The 17,528-nt window shown below is 40.2% G+C and overlaps 1 protein-coding gene across 13 annotated transcripts; it reads left to right on the top strand.

The window, feature by feature from the left end:
- The first annotated feature begins 224 nt into the window (after nt 1-224).
- TCP11L2 (t-complex 11 like 2) lies at nt 225-16,989 on the top strand. 13 transcript variants are annotated; one of them, XM_030449240.1, is made up of 11 exons: nt 225-481; nt 3,274-3,396; nt 5,604-5,753; nt 6,778-6,910; nt 7,847-7,967; nt 8,536-8,756; nt 9,549-9,685; nt 10,678-10,865; nt 12,232-12,413; nt 13,528-13,700; nt 14,346-16,989. In XM_030449240.1, exons 3-11 carry the CDS (start codon nt 5,666-5,668, stop codon nt 14,588-14,590), a joined length of 1,488 nt encoding a protein of 495 aa, XP_030305100.1. In that variant the 5' UTR covers nt 225-481; nt 3,274-3,396; nt 5,604-5,665; the 3' UTR covers nt 14,591-16,989. The 13 variants fall into 13 exon arrangements, with proteins under 13 accessions (XP_030305100.1, XP_030305085.1, XP_030305025.1 ...); XM_030449225.1 differs by having other exon boundaries at nt 6,775-6,910; XM_030449165.1 differs by lacking the exon at nt 5,604-5,753 and adding an exon at nt 5,352-5,521 and having other exon boundaries at nt 226-481; nt 3,277-3,396; nt 6,775-6,910.
- Nucleotides 16,990-17,528: the final 539 nt, after the last annotated feature.

The raw sequence follows: 17,528 nt of genomic DNA, 5'->3' as shown, positions 1-17,528 counted from the left end.
ACGCGCCCTGAGGCGCTTTGTCCCCTCTTCCCCCTCCGATCGGGAGCGGGGCTAAAGCGGAGGCCCCGCCCCGAGCTGTGGAAAGGGCGGGGTCACCCTGGACGGACGCGGCTCTTCCGTAAACACCACCCAAGCCCTTCCCCCGCCCTTCCCCCTAGGAAGGGCCCATTCAGCGCAGGGGGGGTCGTTGAAGGGTCTTCTCCTATCAGCGCATATTCGTCCCCGATTATTGCGCGGACCCAGGCAGAATGAATAGAGAAAAAGTATTTCTACGGGGATAGGCACGGGCTGGCCGGAGTGCTTCGGGATTTTTCGCCGCTGGCAGGCAGGAAAAGGTTACGCGTCCCCCCCCTGCCACCGGCAGAGATGGAGGCGCCCACGGAAGCCACTAATAGTCCGGGCTGGCTCTATAAATGCGGGGGGGGGCTGTTTAAAGCCCCGGCGAGCGCCGCGCAGGAGGGCGAGCAGCCGCCGGGCCGCGGTGAGTGACCAGGGCAAGCAGGGGACGGTGTCTGCGGCCGAGCCGCGCCTTTCGACGGCGGCACACGCCTGTCTGTCCGGGCACGTAAAGTCGATGAGCTGCGGGGTGAGTCCGGGTCAGAGCTAACCCGGCGGCTGCTGTCCCCCCTCTGTGCGGCTGGGGTGGCTGGGAGGTGTCGGGTTCGCTCCCCTCCTCTGCTCTCGTGGGGCTCCCCCTGTACCAGGTGGGTTCCGCAGCCCCCGCTGTGGGTTTTAGGGCGCCCCTCGCCCCGTGTCCTGGGCTGGCTCCGTCCTTTAATGCCCGCTCTCCTCTGGCACCATCCGTCCCGACGGGCGCAGCCGCGGGGGTTCTCCCCTAAAGCCCCGCTCCAGCAAGGGCATCCCGGCTCCCTCTCCGGGGCATGCTGGGTCGGGACACTTGGAGGCGGTCAGCCAGGTTTGCTTTCCCCAGGGCTGGCAGAGAGAGGGTTCTCTCTTTTCCTCCTCCTTTCCTTCCCTTCCCCCCCCCCCCCCACCTCCTCTCCGAGCCTGTCCTTGGTAACGTTGTTTGTTTTGGTCGGCGAGTGCCAAACTCCAGCCTCTGGTAACTGTTAAAAACATGGAGCCGGGGGAGGAGACAGGCAGCTAAACAGATGGAGGAAGAGGAGGAGCTGCCGGCTCTGCCGCTCCCCCCACGACCTGCTGAGGGGAGACGTCGAGGGGCTGGGGGGAGGTGGGTGGGGGACGGTGGCGAGAAAGACGTCCCCGTTCTCCCTTCGGGGGTTGTGTCCCCTGGCCACGGCCCGGGGGGTCGCGGTGCCTGAATGTCGGAGGTGAGGACGCGTGCTCCTCTGGCTCTTTCTTAGATGTTTTTAAGCCTTCAGCAAGAGACGCCACTGTGTAAAGGGATGAGTTGTGGAATTTTGAGCGCTAAGGCAGCGAAGTGTTGGCTATGAGCTGTCAGAAACGAGGCATGAGGAAGCTCCGTAACTCTGGAACAAAGGCTCTTTTCTGCTCCTGTGCTGTGGGTGCTGGCAGAGGTGGAGGCAGTGAAAGGGGAACTCGAGCCCGGTGAGATTCAGCCTGTGCCAGCTTGAGGATAGTGCAGACGTAAGCCCGGTAGAACAAACAAAAGTTAAGACATTTGTAGTGGTAAAACTGGACGGAGCACTTCAGAAGTGTGCATGGATGGAGGGGTTTAGTCGGACAAAGTGTGTCTGTGGAAGGACTGTTCTTGAAGATGGTATCTGAAGAAATCAAACCACCTTCGAAACTGCCTCCCCTCCCCCATGTGCTTTATAAAGTAACTTCTGAAGGAAACTTTCAGGAATAAAAAGCATGTCTGTTCTTTTAAACCAATCCGATCTTGCAGTCTCAGTCAGTTCTAACTGAATGATTGAGTTGGGTGATGTGGTGCCCTTATACGAGTAAGATGCCTTTAAGCATCTACAGAGTTGTATTAATTGCATCTTTATGAAAAAGAAGAATCCAAAACTGTCTAAATCCTGAGCAGGGGAAACCATGATAATTCAGTTCATTCCTTGTTAATTTAAGTGGAAACTTGGGGTTTTGTACCTTCAGATGTTTTTATCTTGGTTTCCACTTTAGTTTATCCTTAAACTGCAAAAAAATCATGGTTGAAATAAACTGTAATGAAGCCCACTGTGAAGATGTCCAACTTAATACAAAAGTAAACATCACTTGTGTTTAGTGGAGGAAGAGTAAAGCAGGTTGCAAACACAGGCCGACCTCTTAACAGAATAGGTAGGATATTAAGCTGTGGATTAAAACAGTCTAATGAACAACTAAAATAAGAAGATGATATTATCTAAGTTGAGTGACAAAGATTTTGGAAGATTAGAGGGCTTTCTGAAATGTTTTTACTTGGGAATTATATTAATCTAGACTTAAAATTTGGCCCCTAGTAATTTATGAGAAGCTCTTTGCTGCATAAGGGAAAGCAGCTCTTCCAGTGTATGCTATAAAGAAAAGAGTTGGTAACTTGATTGTGTATTGTTATAACTAATCAGAAAAACTTTTTTTTTTTTTTTTTGGTGTGTTCTTCCCTTTGATGTGCTTAATGAATATGCTTTTCTCTAAGCTTTTTAGCTGTCGGGCAGCATATTTAAAAGCTGTAGATAGCATTTCCAGATTCTGCTTGTGTATTTACATGTCTACTTTGATGTGCTTGCTGCCTTGTTTATCTTTTACACTTTGAATTTAGCAATAATGTCCTGAATCTACAGAATAGGTCTATCTTTTCCTGCCATTCAATATATTTTCCTACTAGAAAGTCTAGTTACTAGGAAATACATTGTGGAAAAGATGGGAATGCTTTTTCAGGGGCATTTGCTGCACTGTAGAGATTTCCTATTCAAATGGAACTGTCTGAAGCACTCCTGACAATTTTGTATGTGTGCATATGTTTTAGGAACAGGTATAGTCTCAGTCCATCAAAAATATGTTGTGGGCCTATTTGACATGCATGTAATTGTTGCTGAAAGATCCATTGCTGGCATTAATATGTAAAGACTTCACATATATAGAATTTGAATTTCTACCTTAATGATTTGGTTGGCTTGGGAATCAAGATTGGAGTATAAAATAGCAATGCTGACTTGCCTCCGGGGTTGGTTTAGTACTTCTGTCAGGAGCGCCTTGCAAATCTGAATATTTGGATATTTACAATTTCAAATACTATAATTATCCTACTGACAGTTAAGATGGAGTTACTGAAATGATGCTACGCAAGTAGTGTAATTGAGTTTTTAATGCTAATTTAATTTCTTCCATGTTCTTAAAACCTAATTCCAGCAGTAGCACATCTTGAAGTTTTCATGCCAGACGAGTGATTAACAAGACCTCTTGGGCCAGTACACTGCTAACAACGTTAACCAAAGCTTTTGATGGACCACGTTCAACATTAACCTTTTTGAGGTTAGTTGTTTATATATAAATAAAAGGTTTTTAATACAGGACTGAAGCCTGGAAGTAAGGTGTTCTGACACTGATCCAGAAACAATAGTGGGAGGGTAATATAAGCTTTGCAGGCTATGTAGAGCTTACTGTATCTGAGAGCAGTTCCACATAAAGAGCCTGGAGTGTGTTCTACAGTTAGTTTACTCATCACAACTAGTTTCTAGTCAGCAATAGCTTGAAGATCTGTAAGGCAAATCTGAAACAAACAAATAGCTTTAGTCTCTTGTGTAACATTAGCTAGTGACTAATTTCTAATTATAACTTAAATACAGTGACCAAGTAAAAAATGTCTCAGCCTTTTGGCTTTCTAGGTCCTATTTCAGCCTTGTTTAGTCAGTATTGTTTTAAGTATTTTCCTGCTTTCAGTGGCTTGTCAGAAATTATGAAATTGCTGTTCTAATAAGAGTGTGTGTTAAGGATCACAACTGGTGCTGAAAGTCATGAACCCATGACCTCTGTATCCTGATCAAAAGTCTCTATTACTGTTTTTCCAGTAAGATAATAAATGTCAGTTTTGTTCTTGCTGTTGTGATTAATTCTTATGCCAAAAAAATCAGCATAAAACATCACACATAGAAGGCACTCAAATGCATTCTCCTTCCTTTTGGGAGAAGAGGTAGGAGTAAGCATACACTTAATAAATGCTAATAATTTCATTTAAGAGGGGAATACTCATCAGTGTAGTACCTCCTGAAATTATAAGTGCCTATTCAGGATGAGCTGGTACCCCAAAAATCAAGTGCTCTTAAGCTCAAGATAGATGCCAGTCTAAAATCTTAATTTTAACTCCCTTTTGTCAATATCTTGACCCCCCAACATGTTGATTCACAAACAGATGTGAAGGTCTTAATTATGCTGCCAAAGATGTCTTTTTCAGAGTTCATCAGTTTCAAAGTGTGTTATTCCTTGCCTGCTGAAGCTGATGCAGTTTTATCATGAGTGAAGTAATATTGCTGACTGAACACTGTTGGCTATGTCCCTTCTTAAAATCTATTGCAGAGTGCTTCATGGCCATAATCAAAGATGGACAGCTGCTTCTGGTATCTGGGCCAAATTCTTTTGGTAGTAATTATGGCTTAATTCCAGTTTCTCATTTTAATATGATTATGAACATGTTTTTTACTTCCTGTCCTACAGCTATTAATCATCTCTATCACACTATGCAGCTGTCCAAATTCTCTGCAGTTGCAGATTATCTGCCTGGGAGGCAGTCAGTTTCTTTATGTAGACAGAAGCACTATGAAGCATGACACCTCTGTGTTACTTGTCATGTATGCTGAATGTAATGTTACAGGCTCAGAATTACCCTTTGGCTTGAAACGGAGAACCTCACCCCTACAAGGAGTGTATTTTGGGTCTATGCCACTGTCAACCTCTTTCTGAGTAAAGACCCACCTGAAGCAGCAGGCTAGACTTGCAGTTATGCCCTGTCAGAAGTGTACTTTTCTGAATTATTTGCTTAATCTCATCGAGTAACTCCTGTGTTTGCTTCAGAGCTGTTGCATGTGGTGCAGTCTGTTTGTGGAAGGAAGCTAATTACTAAACATCAACTGTTGGTCAAGTCAGATGGGGGATGGTAACATCATGAGGTGCCTTGATGGATGTTGAGAACTTCCAGAATTCTGACAAAAAGCAACTTCAGGGGTTATAGTCTTTTATATCTTAAGTATAACTAAAGTGCAGGCTGTCTGTAACATAACTATTAAGACATGAAACAGAAGGTACAAAATGTTCTTGGCAAAACTGGTGTAGTTTGTTACTAACTGTATGATTCTGCATGTCAAGCCAGATTCTTCCTGTAGCACCTTCTTGAGAAAGGCAACTACTTTTTACTTCACAATCTAATGATCTGCAGCTCTCTAGAAACAAAACAAAATTTGCTTGTTTTATGGAGGTGTATTTGTCTTTTTAAGGTCTTGTTTACTGTAGCAGCTAAAGTGACTCAGAATGCCTCTCAATGATGACCAGAGCAGTGATTCAGATTCTTCACGCCTCTCTGAAAGCACAGCTTCTTCCAGCGATTCTGAGTATTCAAGACAGAGCTTTAACAGTGACTCTTCAAGCAAACCCAGTTCCCCAGCGTGTAAGCTTATTTCAACCTTACCTGCCTTGTGCATAAATAGATAAGGCTAACATATCTCATTTCTCTTTGCTGTCATGGGTAGAACCTGGGATTCTGAATCTCTGTTTAAGAGTATTAAGAGAAAGGCATGGCTTTCTCTCTGCCATGAAACAGCGCATCTCCTTCTGTGTGGAACACCACCAGCAGCTGTACCTGTGGGGGTCTCCCTGTGCACTTCTTCCCTTCAGAAAGTGTAAGAAAAGTGTGCCACCATGGATGTACTGATCTTGATGTTGGTAGCAGTCTCCTACTCAAGCAAATACAGCTTTGTGCAAAGGGTGGCTTTCTTCTGTTTGCTCCATAGGCTTAAAAAATTAAATCTAACTTACAGATTTAGAATGTTACGTGAAGGTATGTGAAATTAATCTTGAGTTCGTGTTTCTTCTTCCATTAATATAAGGATCAAACAGAAAACACACAGTTGCACAAGGAATGTATTTTAAGTAATGATTAAACAAGAAAAATCTCTGTTAAGATGTGCTTCCTGTTGATGTCTAAGCATTGCCAGACAATGTATGCTCTTCAGCATCTGTGTAGGTGAAGTCACATTGAACAAGCTTGGCAGTGGAGCTGCAGTTGGCAGCTGGCTCTTTCTCTGTCTTTATTACCAGTCTTTAAAGGTTAATTCCAAATATTAAGTGGCAAAACTTGGGGTTTAGAAACTTTGGGAATTTACTTCAGCTTTCCAGTTTCAAGTATATGTCCTGTTGTTAGTGCTTTGTTGTAAAAAGGGAGTGCAACACTGCATCTCCTATGGAGTGTAAGTGGGGGGTTAGGTTGGTAACCTCAGAACCTTCCCTACAGGCAACAAAACCACAATTTATACATTATGTGCTCAGAATTATAATGGTCATATGGTATGTGTTGTACCTGCTTCTGATGTGGTGGATTTTAAAGAAGAGTCAATAGGAAACCCATGGAACACAAGATTCTGCTTTAAAGGAAAAAAACTATCTTAAGTAAGATGCAAAAAATAGGAAATTGCTCTTCAAAATGTTATGAGGCTTGTGTGATATTGCCTACACACACACACCCCTGATAAGCTGGGAGTTTCCTGAGTTGGTGTTTTAAGAAGATACAAAGACCTGGTAATCCTAGGTTGTTTCTTCTAGAATATTATAGTGCAATTAGCAAGCAGTAAAATTTTTAAGTTTATTCTAAAGTTTACGTATCAACTGTAGATATTTGGCTTGAATTAATCTGGTTTGTTCCAGCAGCAAGCCCTCCCAAGATGATTACATTTGATGAACTGATGGCAGCTGCAAGAAACTTGTCAAACTTGACTCTAGTTCATGAAATCGCTGTAAATGCAAATTTTTGCATAAAAAATGAAGACTTCCCACAGAACAGGTAAGAGCCTGAATTTGCACAAAGCAGTACTGCAGTTGGAAAGAGGATAAATTAATGGAACAGCAAATTAAAAAAAAAAAAAGCATAACCTAACTACAACATCTTGTAAGGCTCCAGATTTTTAACCTGCATCTCCAGATGTTGCTGTCAAAGTTATCTTGCTTGGAACAAGTATTGCAGTCAAGCTGTCTTGGAGCATTTTACTCTGTCCTACATGCCATTTGTAAGATAAAAAGTCTAATGCAATATGAATGCCCATAGTAAGGATGAGTATTGGTCTGCTCTGTGCAGTTCCAGACCCTGTGGAAAAGATGAAATAGTGGCCTTCTGTTCAAGTGTGTGTAGTAGTTCATTGGTGCTATATTGATGAGAAAATAGAGCTCATTGTGAACGTAGCTATAATATTAGACCCAGAAAAGATGCAAAAATTACCTGGAGAGCCAGAAGAAGTGAGAAGAAACTTCCCTAATGTAAGTAGCTAAAATGGTCTTGGTTACAGATGTGTCTGACTTAGCCCTAATCTTACTTTGTGAACACTTGCATGAATAAACAAACAGGTTTTTAACTACACAAGTCCCTTAACTGAGAGTTGGTTATATGACAGAGAACAGTCTTTGAGAAAGCTTAGTACATAACCTACCAGGTTAGGACAATTAATGCAAATTCAGTAAGATAAAAGGGAAGGTAAAATCTCTTTACCTCCATCTAAATTGCCATCACCACTTTATAAAATACAGGTGACTTAGGAAAGAATTGTCAGTCTAGACCACATTTTGGGAGCTGATGTCTGCAGCTTAAGAAAAATAACAGTTGCAGGGCACAGTAGCTGGTGAGGTGCTGTGTGTTTTCCAGCAAGTGAGCAGGCTCATCTAAAACACTTCTACCAAGGGTTAAAGCTAGCTGTGAGTCTTTTCTGTATCTAATTGACTTCTTCAGCTTTGCAGGAACAGTGAAAGAAATTGCACACAAGGCATTCTGGGATCTCTTGGAATCAGAACTGAATGAAGATCCTCCAGAATATGAACATGCTATCAAGCTCTTTGAGGAAATTAAGGAGGTAACGTTCCTTCTCCCAGTGGTGTTTTGTCAGCTTAGGTCTTGGAGTCTTTTACTTCACTGAAGGGTCTGCTAACTCAGTCAAGCTGATACCAAGTTCTTCCTTTTAAGATGATTATCTAGAACTGCAAGTAGATACCCCATAGTATATTCACCATATCTCTACCAGCCTCTTTTCAGCAACATACTGTGAGCTTAGGATGTGAACAAGAATATAAATATTCGCTGTACCTGCCCAAGTAGACTTTATTGTTGATGATCATCACAGAGGGAGGATACAAACCTTCAGTCCTGGCACAGTATTCAGTCTTACAAAATTTTAAATTAGTAAATGTTTGATTTACCAGGTAGCCTCCCAGTTTTTAAGAGTCTCATTATTGACATGCTTTCTGGTTTACTGGCTTTTGCAGAACTGTACTGTGATCCCTTTAACAATCCTTTTTTCCTCCTTCCAAGTTGTTAAGTTCATCAGCTAGATACACTTGACATTAATGTTAAAATCTTCAGCATGTGTAAAAAGTGGTTTGATATTTATTGATAAGCTTTTTTTTTTTTCACCACTCTTCCAGATTCTTCTTTCCTTCCTGACTCCTGGAGCAAACAGGATTCAAAATCAAATCTGTGAAGTTCTAGATGCAGATCTTATAAGACAGCAGGCAGAACATAATGCTGTTGATATTCATGGGCTAGCTAACTATATCATCAACACTATGGGAAAGTTATGTGCTCCAGTAAGAGACAACGATATAAAACAGTTAAAAGCAACTGACAATGTAGTAGAATTACTGAGGTTGGTATTTGGCTGTTGTTTGGTTTTGGTGTTTTGTGGGTTTTTTGTTCTTGTTTTGTTTTTTTTGGTTGGGTTTTTTTTGTTTTGCTTGTTTTGTTTGCTTTTTTGCTTGTTGGTTTTTGTGTTTGTTTTTTTTCTGAGGAAAAAAATCTCAAAGTACTGGCAGTGGAAGTGGGGAGAAAGTCTTCAGTCGTAACATCAACTTACATATTGCCTGTTTTCAAAATGTAGGAAAACTTCTATACAGAAGCATTAAATGGGAAGAGCTATGATACCCCGAGCAGGATGCTATGTGACTTTTGCTTTGTTAAGAAATTGGTAGAATGCCTAGATCAAACTGGCTCTGAATGCCTAAGCCAGTTAGCCACAACAAAAAAGCACTCTTGCAATAACCTGTGCTTTGGAGAATGCTTTTTCAGTCTTGTTAATCCTTACAAAATGTGTTTGTACTGTTACTTCTTGACTTGTTTATTATATGTTTTCTCTAGGAGGCCAAACTGGGCTAAATTGTACTAATTGATACAGTTCTTGAAAACGCTCTTTGTTACAGATTTGTAACATTTACTAATGGTACATATTTGTCTCCTCCTTGTAAGTTACACCAAGCCTTATGCACAATACTCTTTCAAGTATATATGAAGATGGGTAACATACCTGTTACACTGATATATCACTGAAGGAGTTTACTTTTTCCCAGAACTGAAATTGAAGTGGTAATGTAGGGGTACCTCCCATGTGCTGGCTAACATCAATAGGCTATTGTAACTGTCAAATTTTAAACTCTCCTTTCAGGCAAATATTCCGTGTTTTGGACCTGATGAAAATGGATATGGCTAATTACACAATTCAAAGCCTTAGGCCATACCTTCAGCATAATTTGGTGGACTATGAAAGAGCAAAATTCCAGGAAATTCTTGAAGAAACACCAAGTAGGTATCATGCTATGCTTAATTTAATTTTAAAAGAGGACAACTTAAAGCTATAATGTAAAAAATCTACCAATTACAGATAATTTGGAGGAAAATTTTAAATTTCTTTTGTGGATCCAACTAATGTGGGAATTCTTTCACAAGCATGCTATCAATGTGTAATTGTTTAACTTGCTATAAAGTTGTTTGCCTGTAATCTGTGGTGCTTTCAGACAAATTTGTATTTGCTAAACTGATATGAGACAAGTTTTTTTATGGGCTCTTGCTCTCTGGAGGCAAAGCTCTACAAGCTGAAAAATGAGACTTCATCTCTTTTGTAGACAGCAAGGGTGTTGTTTGAAGTAAACATCTAAAATCAGTGTGCCTGAAAGTTGGGACAGGATCAATTTTTTTAATAAACAAAAGGCAAGCTCTGAGAAACTTCTTGGGAAATACAAAGTCAACTTGACATACCTGCTGTTACAAGTTTTTTTTGTGTAATATGGCTAAAGAGTCTTAAAGAAATACATTTTTCCAAAAAGGAAAAGTAAACTTATGAATATCTGAGGCAGGGACTTCTAAAATGGGAACCATGAGCAACTGATAGGGCTGCAGTGTTTATATATGCAGCCTGTGGAAGAACTCTAAGTGTTTCATTTGCTGTTAATACAGTTTATCTTCCTTCACCTCTACTTTCTAGTTCCATGATGTCCCTGGAAAAGGGAGGAAAATGCTTCAAGAACATGGACTGAGTCTTTGGCTAAGATCTCAGCTGAATTTTAATAATTTGTTGTTTTGTTTGTACAACCTAGCTAGAGTATTAAGGTGACTCATAGAAGATGATTAGTGGGAAATGAGGAAGAGAATTTATATGTGAAGATTCAGCTGTCAGCTGTGTTTGTTTGGTCTTCAGAAGTTCAGTACTCTTGTTTCTGTACACAACTCTTTTCCTCAAGCAACTGCTTACACTGATGGAAACATGCAGTAAACGTGTGCTGATTTGCAATGTTTAGGTGCCCTGGATCTCACAACAGAATGGATAAAGGAATCAATAGAAGATGAACTGTCATCTGTTTCTGATGAATTGTCATCATCTCCTGGTGCTGATAGTAGTTCTAAACCAATTATTAGTCCTACACTGGTGCTAAATAATGGCTATTTGAAACTGTTACAATGGGATTATCGCAAAACGTTTCCAGAGGTAAGAAGTGGTTTGGTGTCTTCAGATTTCTAGCTATATGAAAACACTGGTGTAATATAGTAATCCTGATATTGATGACAAGAGGCAAAGTATTCTCTCCTCTTAATTTCTAAATAGTGAATTTAGGAGGGTATGTGCTAATTTAGTTTCTAAAATAAGAGATGGACAAGTCAGCAATGAAAAACAACAGCAAAGTTTTTTTCCTCTATCCAGTCATAGCTCACCAGCTCCACCTTAGGGCCTGTCTTGGCCATGGTCAAAGGCTGGACTTGTACTGACAGCAGTTCAAGTCTCTAATATTCTGTCTTTGAGAGAACTGACTTACAGCATCCTGCTTTTTCTAACAGCACCAGGAAATGGTGGGATCACTCCTGCTTTAGAACAGAATCAGTAAAAACTTGAAGCCCTCTAAAGTAGATATCTACTCTTTCTCCATGTGCATAAATACTTGCTTTAAGAACCAGTGATCAGTTTTTCCCTGCAACTCTTTGATTATTGGCCTCTGCAACATTCTGTCAAGCCAATTTGGAAATTGCTATCAGTCACAGCTAAAATCAGCATGTGCAGTGAGCCCCTTAGCTCTACTTAGGATGGCCTGGCAGCTAATTTGCTAAATACACAGTGCTCTCTGTCAGTGGACAGAAGGGAAATAACCTTATTCTTACTTTCCTTCAAACAGTTTTAAATAAGAGCTGCACACAAGTATCCTCTGGTGGCTATAGTTTGTCACACCATGAAATTAGTACCAAACAGTTGAAGGTTAAGGCTCCCTGTGCTTCTTAATGGAGAAATTTGGTTAGGATGAACTCTTTCGAACTTAAGTCACTCTAGCTACATATTGGGGAGGGAATTACTTAAATTCTTAGGTAGGATCAAGTGGCTTTTTTTGTGTAGCAGGTAATGCATCACTTGCAGAACCTGTTCTGGTGGTTGAACTGGTGATGAGTTGTTCATCACTGTCCATCAGATACAGATTGATATTTTTCAAAGGACAGCTGAAGCCTGAAGACTACTCAGCCTGTAACCTTGATCACTGTGATATCCTCTGGATCCCCTAAGCATTCTCTGTCATGGACTGAATTTTTGGTCACATTTCTGTCAGAAGTTGTGAGGAATAAGGTGGAATGTCCTCAGTTTCCTGTGCCCTGAAGGCATTACCTTTTTTCCTGCCACAGGCCTCTGGTACTCGTACATAAAGCTACTTTGTGCAATACTACATATTCAGGGTATTTCAGCTGCTGCCTTTTCTGATTTTGACTACTTATGATTGAAAATATTAATGTTTTGTGACTACATACTGTGTCTGTAATTTCCCCCATCTTTCTCCCTCCGTATTTCTGAACTTGTATTACTGTTTCAATTCCAGACTCTAATAACAGATGAAGTTCGTCTTCAAGAGTTGAGAGAGAAGCTCAATCAATTAAAAATCATAGCTTGTGTCTGTCTCATAACAAACAATATGGTGGGTGCAGCGATTGCAGATGTGCCTGATTTTGCTGACCAACTGAAAAGGATCTCTCTTCCTCTTCTTGAAGGCATGAACAAGAAGTAAGGCCTTTTTTTAATCACTCTTTGTGTTTTTTTTTTCCAATGGGAAATACCAGGTGGATCTGAAAACCTTTGGAAACAATTCAAATGTCATAGCCATTGCTTGTTAATAATAGGAAGATACTCAATTTTAATAATATCTATCTATACTCCCATTATATTTTAAATTCACTGTATGCTAGGTGCATGTTTTTAAAGTTATACTTTAATGAAATCTTAATGTGAGTCTGCATGATTTGGAGCCTTTGTACTGAAGCTCACCTGTATGCTTCTAATACAGGGTAGAGACTGTGGCAGTACATTGACCAAATTGTCTTGCCAGTTGCTTCAGCCTTGTTTGAGGTAGTTTTAGCTATTTGGCTGCCACTTGCACTGTAAGAGAGTCTGATGTGATCTGAAAAGAGTATATCTCAGTTTTCCACTCTGCTTTTTCTCATTAAATGCTGTGCAGGTGACCCAGGAAAACGCCGAAGCATAAGGGCAAAATGAACTGGTGTCACTGCTGCATGCCTGAAATTACTTTCCCCACTGTCACAGTTTTGAGTGCAGGAACTAAAGTCTGAGTACAAGGAACAGAAGGAAGAGGGTCTTAAGAGGGCCCCTGTGGCAGGGCTGACTCAGGAGGGGGCTCCACAGCTCTTCCAAGCACCCGATGGATGTGGATCCTGAAAAGCAGGAGGCGAGGTGGGGTAAAGGAGCACAGGGGAACAGCAGCGAAGCGAGGAGCGGGAGAGAGAGAGGAGTGGCTGGGGTCTGCCTGAGCTTGATAGAGTCTGGGCAGGGAATGGGAGGGAATAGACCCCTCTGTTCTGCTCCTCTGAGATCACTCAGGTCCTGAGACCCTCTTTAGTTCCTTCTAGTCAAATTTTAGTTCCTCAATTCAAACTGACACCCGTCTGAGTTACAATTAGGTCCTTATTTTCTCTTCCACGTGGAGATGCGTTCTATAGCTGTACATCTATAGGTGTATGTAGATCTGTGAAAAGTTACTTATTTTCAACCTGCTCTCTGCAATGAGAGGATTTGCAAAAAGGAAAGGCAATAAGTGAGGTCACCTTATGACCTATGCTACAGAAACTGAAAAATTTCATGCTTTCTTATTTCTTTCTTCCAGAACTTTTGATCTTAAGGAGGCTCTGAATGCTATTGGTGTCCAGATTTGCAGCAAAGTGAACAGATCTCTAACTGAACGAGGTCTTCCCACTCTTGATGCGGATATGCAGAGTAATTTAATAGGTCAAATATCTCATATTGTTGAGGAGAATAATCCCATCAGTTCCTTGATTGGTTAGTAAGATCATACATCTTATTGTATATGTCTGTATAGAAACTTCTATTAAGTTTAATTGGCCATCTAATAATTTTTAAAAAGCACTTTCTTAGTGCAGTAAAATACTGGGTGAACTCTTAAGAATAAGGAAATGCTGTTTACCTATGTTCTTGGTCTGGTGCAGAGCATGGTTAGTGGCAGCTAGAAATACTGAATTTTGAAAGTATCTACAAACAAGCCTAGATATACCAGCATTTTGGAGAGTAATTCACAAAAATAAGTGCTATTCAGTCTCCCTTTTTTCAGTTCTGAGTTTAAACCTACTGTGTTGGTTTTTCGTTTTGTTTTTCTTGACTCCACTTCATATTAGGTAGGGTAACCTCTTGTAGCAGGTTTATGCTGTGTCCACATTGCAGGAGCCAACTTTAAGCAGCTTTCAGTATTGTTTCCCATTGCAGCATGGGATTGGGAAAGAGTTGATAGCCTACTTTGGGTTTTTTGTGGGGTTTTTTTGTTGAGGTTTTTTGGTTTGGTTGGTTAGTTGGGGTTTTTTTTGGTTGTGGTTTGTTGTTTTTTTCTTATGTGCAGGGTGCTAACAAAGAGTGTATGGCTTCATCTTGGGTTTACATTTGTTCTGACCATACTTCCATGTTCCATTTCAGACAAACGAATCCAGTTCTTCATGAGAAGCTTGCTTGCTCTTCCAAATTTCCAGAAGTGTATGCCTGCTATGCCAGGAGGCCTTTCTGTCATTCAGTCAGAGATGGAATTTGTTGGATCTCAATATGCAAGCATTGTAAACTTCAATAAAAGAGTGTATGGACCATTCTATGCAAACATACTTAGAAAACTACTTTTTCCTGAGGCACCAGTGGGGAAAGCAGAAACAGAAACACCTACCAATTAAAAAAATGACCTATTCCCAAGACAGCCATCTGGCTCCCCATTTAGAACAGCCCACTCCAGTGACTGTTAATGAGCGAGATCTTGTAAATGTATGCAGATAGCTTCTGAAATTCACTGGAAATAAATTAATTTCAAGGCCATATGTATGCTAATAGACTAAATTTGTTTAATGGATTGTGTCACTTGTAATATCCAGTGAATTATTAGTTTTCAAGGCAAATGTTTATGACTTAGAGTGGGTAAGAGCTGGCAAAGTACTTGATACGATTGAAAAATTATGTTTTAAGTTAAATATATTTACATAGAGCAATACAATTATGAAATAGCAAAACGATTGTAGATAAAATGTATTTTTTTAGAGCAACATCTTATAAAACAATTGTTTCTCAAAAGACTTGGAAACAAAAAAAGACAGCATAACTGCTTTTGTGACCAAAACCAGGTTCATAATAAGCCAAATTCTGGTACTCCTGCAACTACTGGCCTTAGCCAATAGCCAGAACGTAGCCTCTTACATCAAGGATTGCCAGTATTATAAACTGTTTGGAGTAAGCAGTTATAGAAGCAGCATTCATCATTTAAAGTAGGAATTATTCAGAACTTCTCAACTGTAACTGAGGAATGATAAACACCTAAAACAATGATTGTGGAAGGGTGGAGTAAGGTTCTGTATATAATGTTTATAAGCATTTTGTTTATTCAGTGGAGGTCACACAGATCTTAAGTCTTTAATATGTGTATGTAGTGATCTTTGATCTTAATGGGTATTGAGTACTTTAAAGTTAGGTCTTTCTGACCTTTATTCCCAGACTTGAGGATGACCTTATCAAGTACCACAGAACAATTTCCCCTTTTGTTGGATGAGGCCATAAGCTTTTTAAAACATTCTTGGGTCTGAAAGCCAGAACCCAAATGATTAGTCACTCTTGAAAATGTGGTTGGATTCACTTTCACAGAGTCTGTGAGAAATAATGCAGTTTTTTTCAAATCCTTCAGAATAGATTGTGATACTTAGTTCCCATTTAAGGCAACAGGAATCTTGCATACAAAAAATACTTAGGCTTAAAATTAAATGTGGAAGTAGACTTCTGTAAGTTTACATAGGCTTTATTTTGCATAAAACAGATTACTGGGAGTAGATACTGCTGGAATAAATGTTCATGTCTATGAAATGGAATTATTTACTTGAAAATGATTTTTTTAATATATTAACATATAGTGATCCTTTTAAAATGACAAATATAAATTCCATGTGGTACAAGTTATATAGCTTGGTTTTAATATTTTATATTACAATCTATTTTTTATGAAGAGACAGAAATTGCCCATAAAAGCTTAGTGTCACAAATTTATGTACAATACTATGTCTGTCACAAAGGTCTGAACAACTGGGCATTATTATCACTATGGTTTTGTAGTCCATTTTTACAGAACTGTGTACTCTAGTAAGGGAAATTTATTTCTAGCCAGTTGTTCCTTGGTGTTCAAGGACTTTGGCTGTGTGCACATGATAAGAAGAACTTTATTCAAAATGTCTTTTTAGAAAATAATTTCTCTAGTGCACTTCTCTATCCCTTGTAAAAAAAAAAAAAAAAGCACAAAATAAAGATCAACATGTATTTTAAAGGGAACTGTCTCCTGAAACCTAAAAACCCTGAGGGAAAAGGAACTCTTAGAACACAGTAATTGTGCCACTCAGTAAAATGGGCTTGCTCAGATGAATATGAAGTTTTGATATGCAACTCGAAAGTCATCAAGAGAAGAATGTGTTTCAAAAGTAATTATGTGAGTCAAGTCTTAGTCATTTGCTGTGTCTTTAGAAAGAACCTGAACTATTTTGAGCTGCAGCCAAAAGGGGTTTTTATGAACATTTGAAGATGATTTATGACATGATTATGAACTTTTTATCATATATATGCATTCTATGGGAAAAATATAAAACTGTAGATCTCTAATGTACTGGGGAAACTGTCATACTAGTTTTTACCAGTAAATAATCACAAAAAATGAGAATTCATTGGGTTGGGGTTTTTTTTATGATTAAGGTGACTTGCAAAGGGCATTTTATAGCATGGCCTAATGTTTCAATGTATCTTACTTTTTATTTAATGTTTTAAACGTGGACACTGCATCTGTTTAACGTTTTGCATGCTGTCTACGCTACTGTGGCAGAAATGCACTTGCCTCTACTCTGAACTTGTCCTTGTGAAACAAGATACGATTCTGTAGCAGCTTTCTTTGTTGAAATACAAAGGTTTGTATTTGAGGTTTTGTATGCATTAAACTTTGTTTGTGATACCATTGGCAGCGAAAAGTCATTTATGCTAAGTATTTCTTAAATGTAATGGATTGTTAAATGCTGAAGATAAATGACTGCACTAATAAAATGTTGTGACTCTTCTTTTTCTCTACCCTCTCAGTTGCAGCTGGAGTGTGGAGTGACTTTAAGCCAGTGACTCAAAAGCAGTCACTTCCTTCAATCTGAACCTGGTGTATTTGGTTTGTGGGGCTCTGTTGTGGTAGTGGGGGGGCTTCTCTGAGAAGCTGGTAGCAAGATTCCTTCTGTATCCTGGTAGAGCCCATGCTACCTGGCTCCAAGGCAAACCTCTCAGGCCAAGACTGTTAGTGATGGTGGTAGCACCCCTGTGATCAGCTATTTAAGAAAGGGGTTAAAAAACTGGAGGACAACTGCAGGCAGAGAGCAATGACAATGTAAGAGAAGCAGCTGTGAAGGCACCAAAGTCAGTAAAGAAGAAAGGTGGGGATGTGCTCCCCTGCAGCCCATGAAGACCTGGGTGAGGCAGGCTGTCCCCATGCAGTCTGTGGAGATTCCCAGAGGAGCAGATCTCTGCCACCTGTGGAGCACCCCACAACCAAGCAGGTTGGGTGCCTGGGAAGAGGCTGTGTCCCTGTGGAGAACCTGTGCTGGAGCAGAGTCC

Source organism: Calypte anna, chromosome 1, assembly GCF_003957555.1.
Source record: "Calypte anna isolate BGI_N300 chromosome 1, bCalAnn1_v1.p, whole genome shotgun sequence".
Taxonomy (NCBI): domain Eukaryota; kingdom Metazoa; phylum Chordata; class Aves; order Apodiformes; family Trochilidae; genus Calypte; species Calypte anna.
This window is presented reverse-complemented; position numbering and strand designations above follow the sequence as displayed.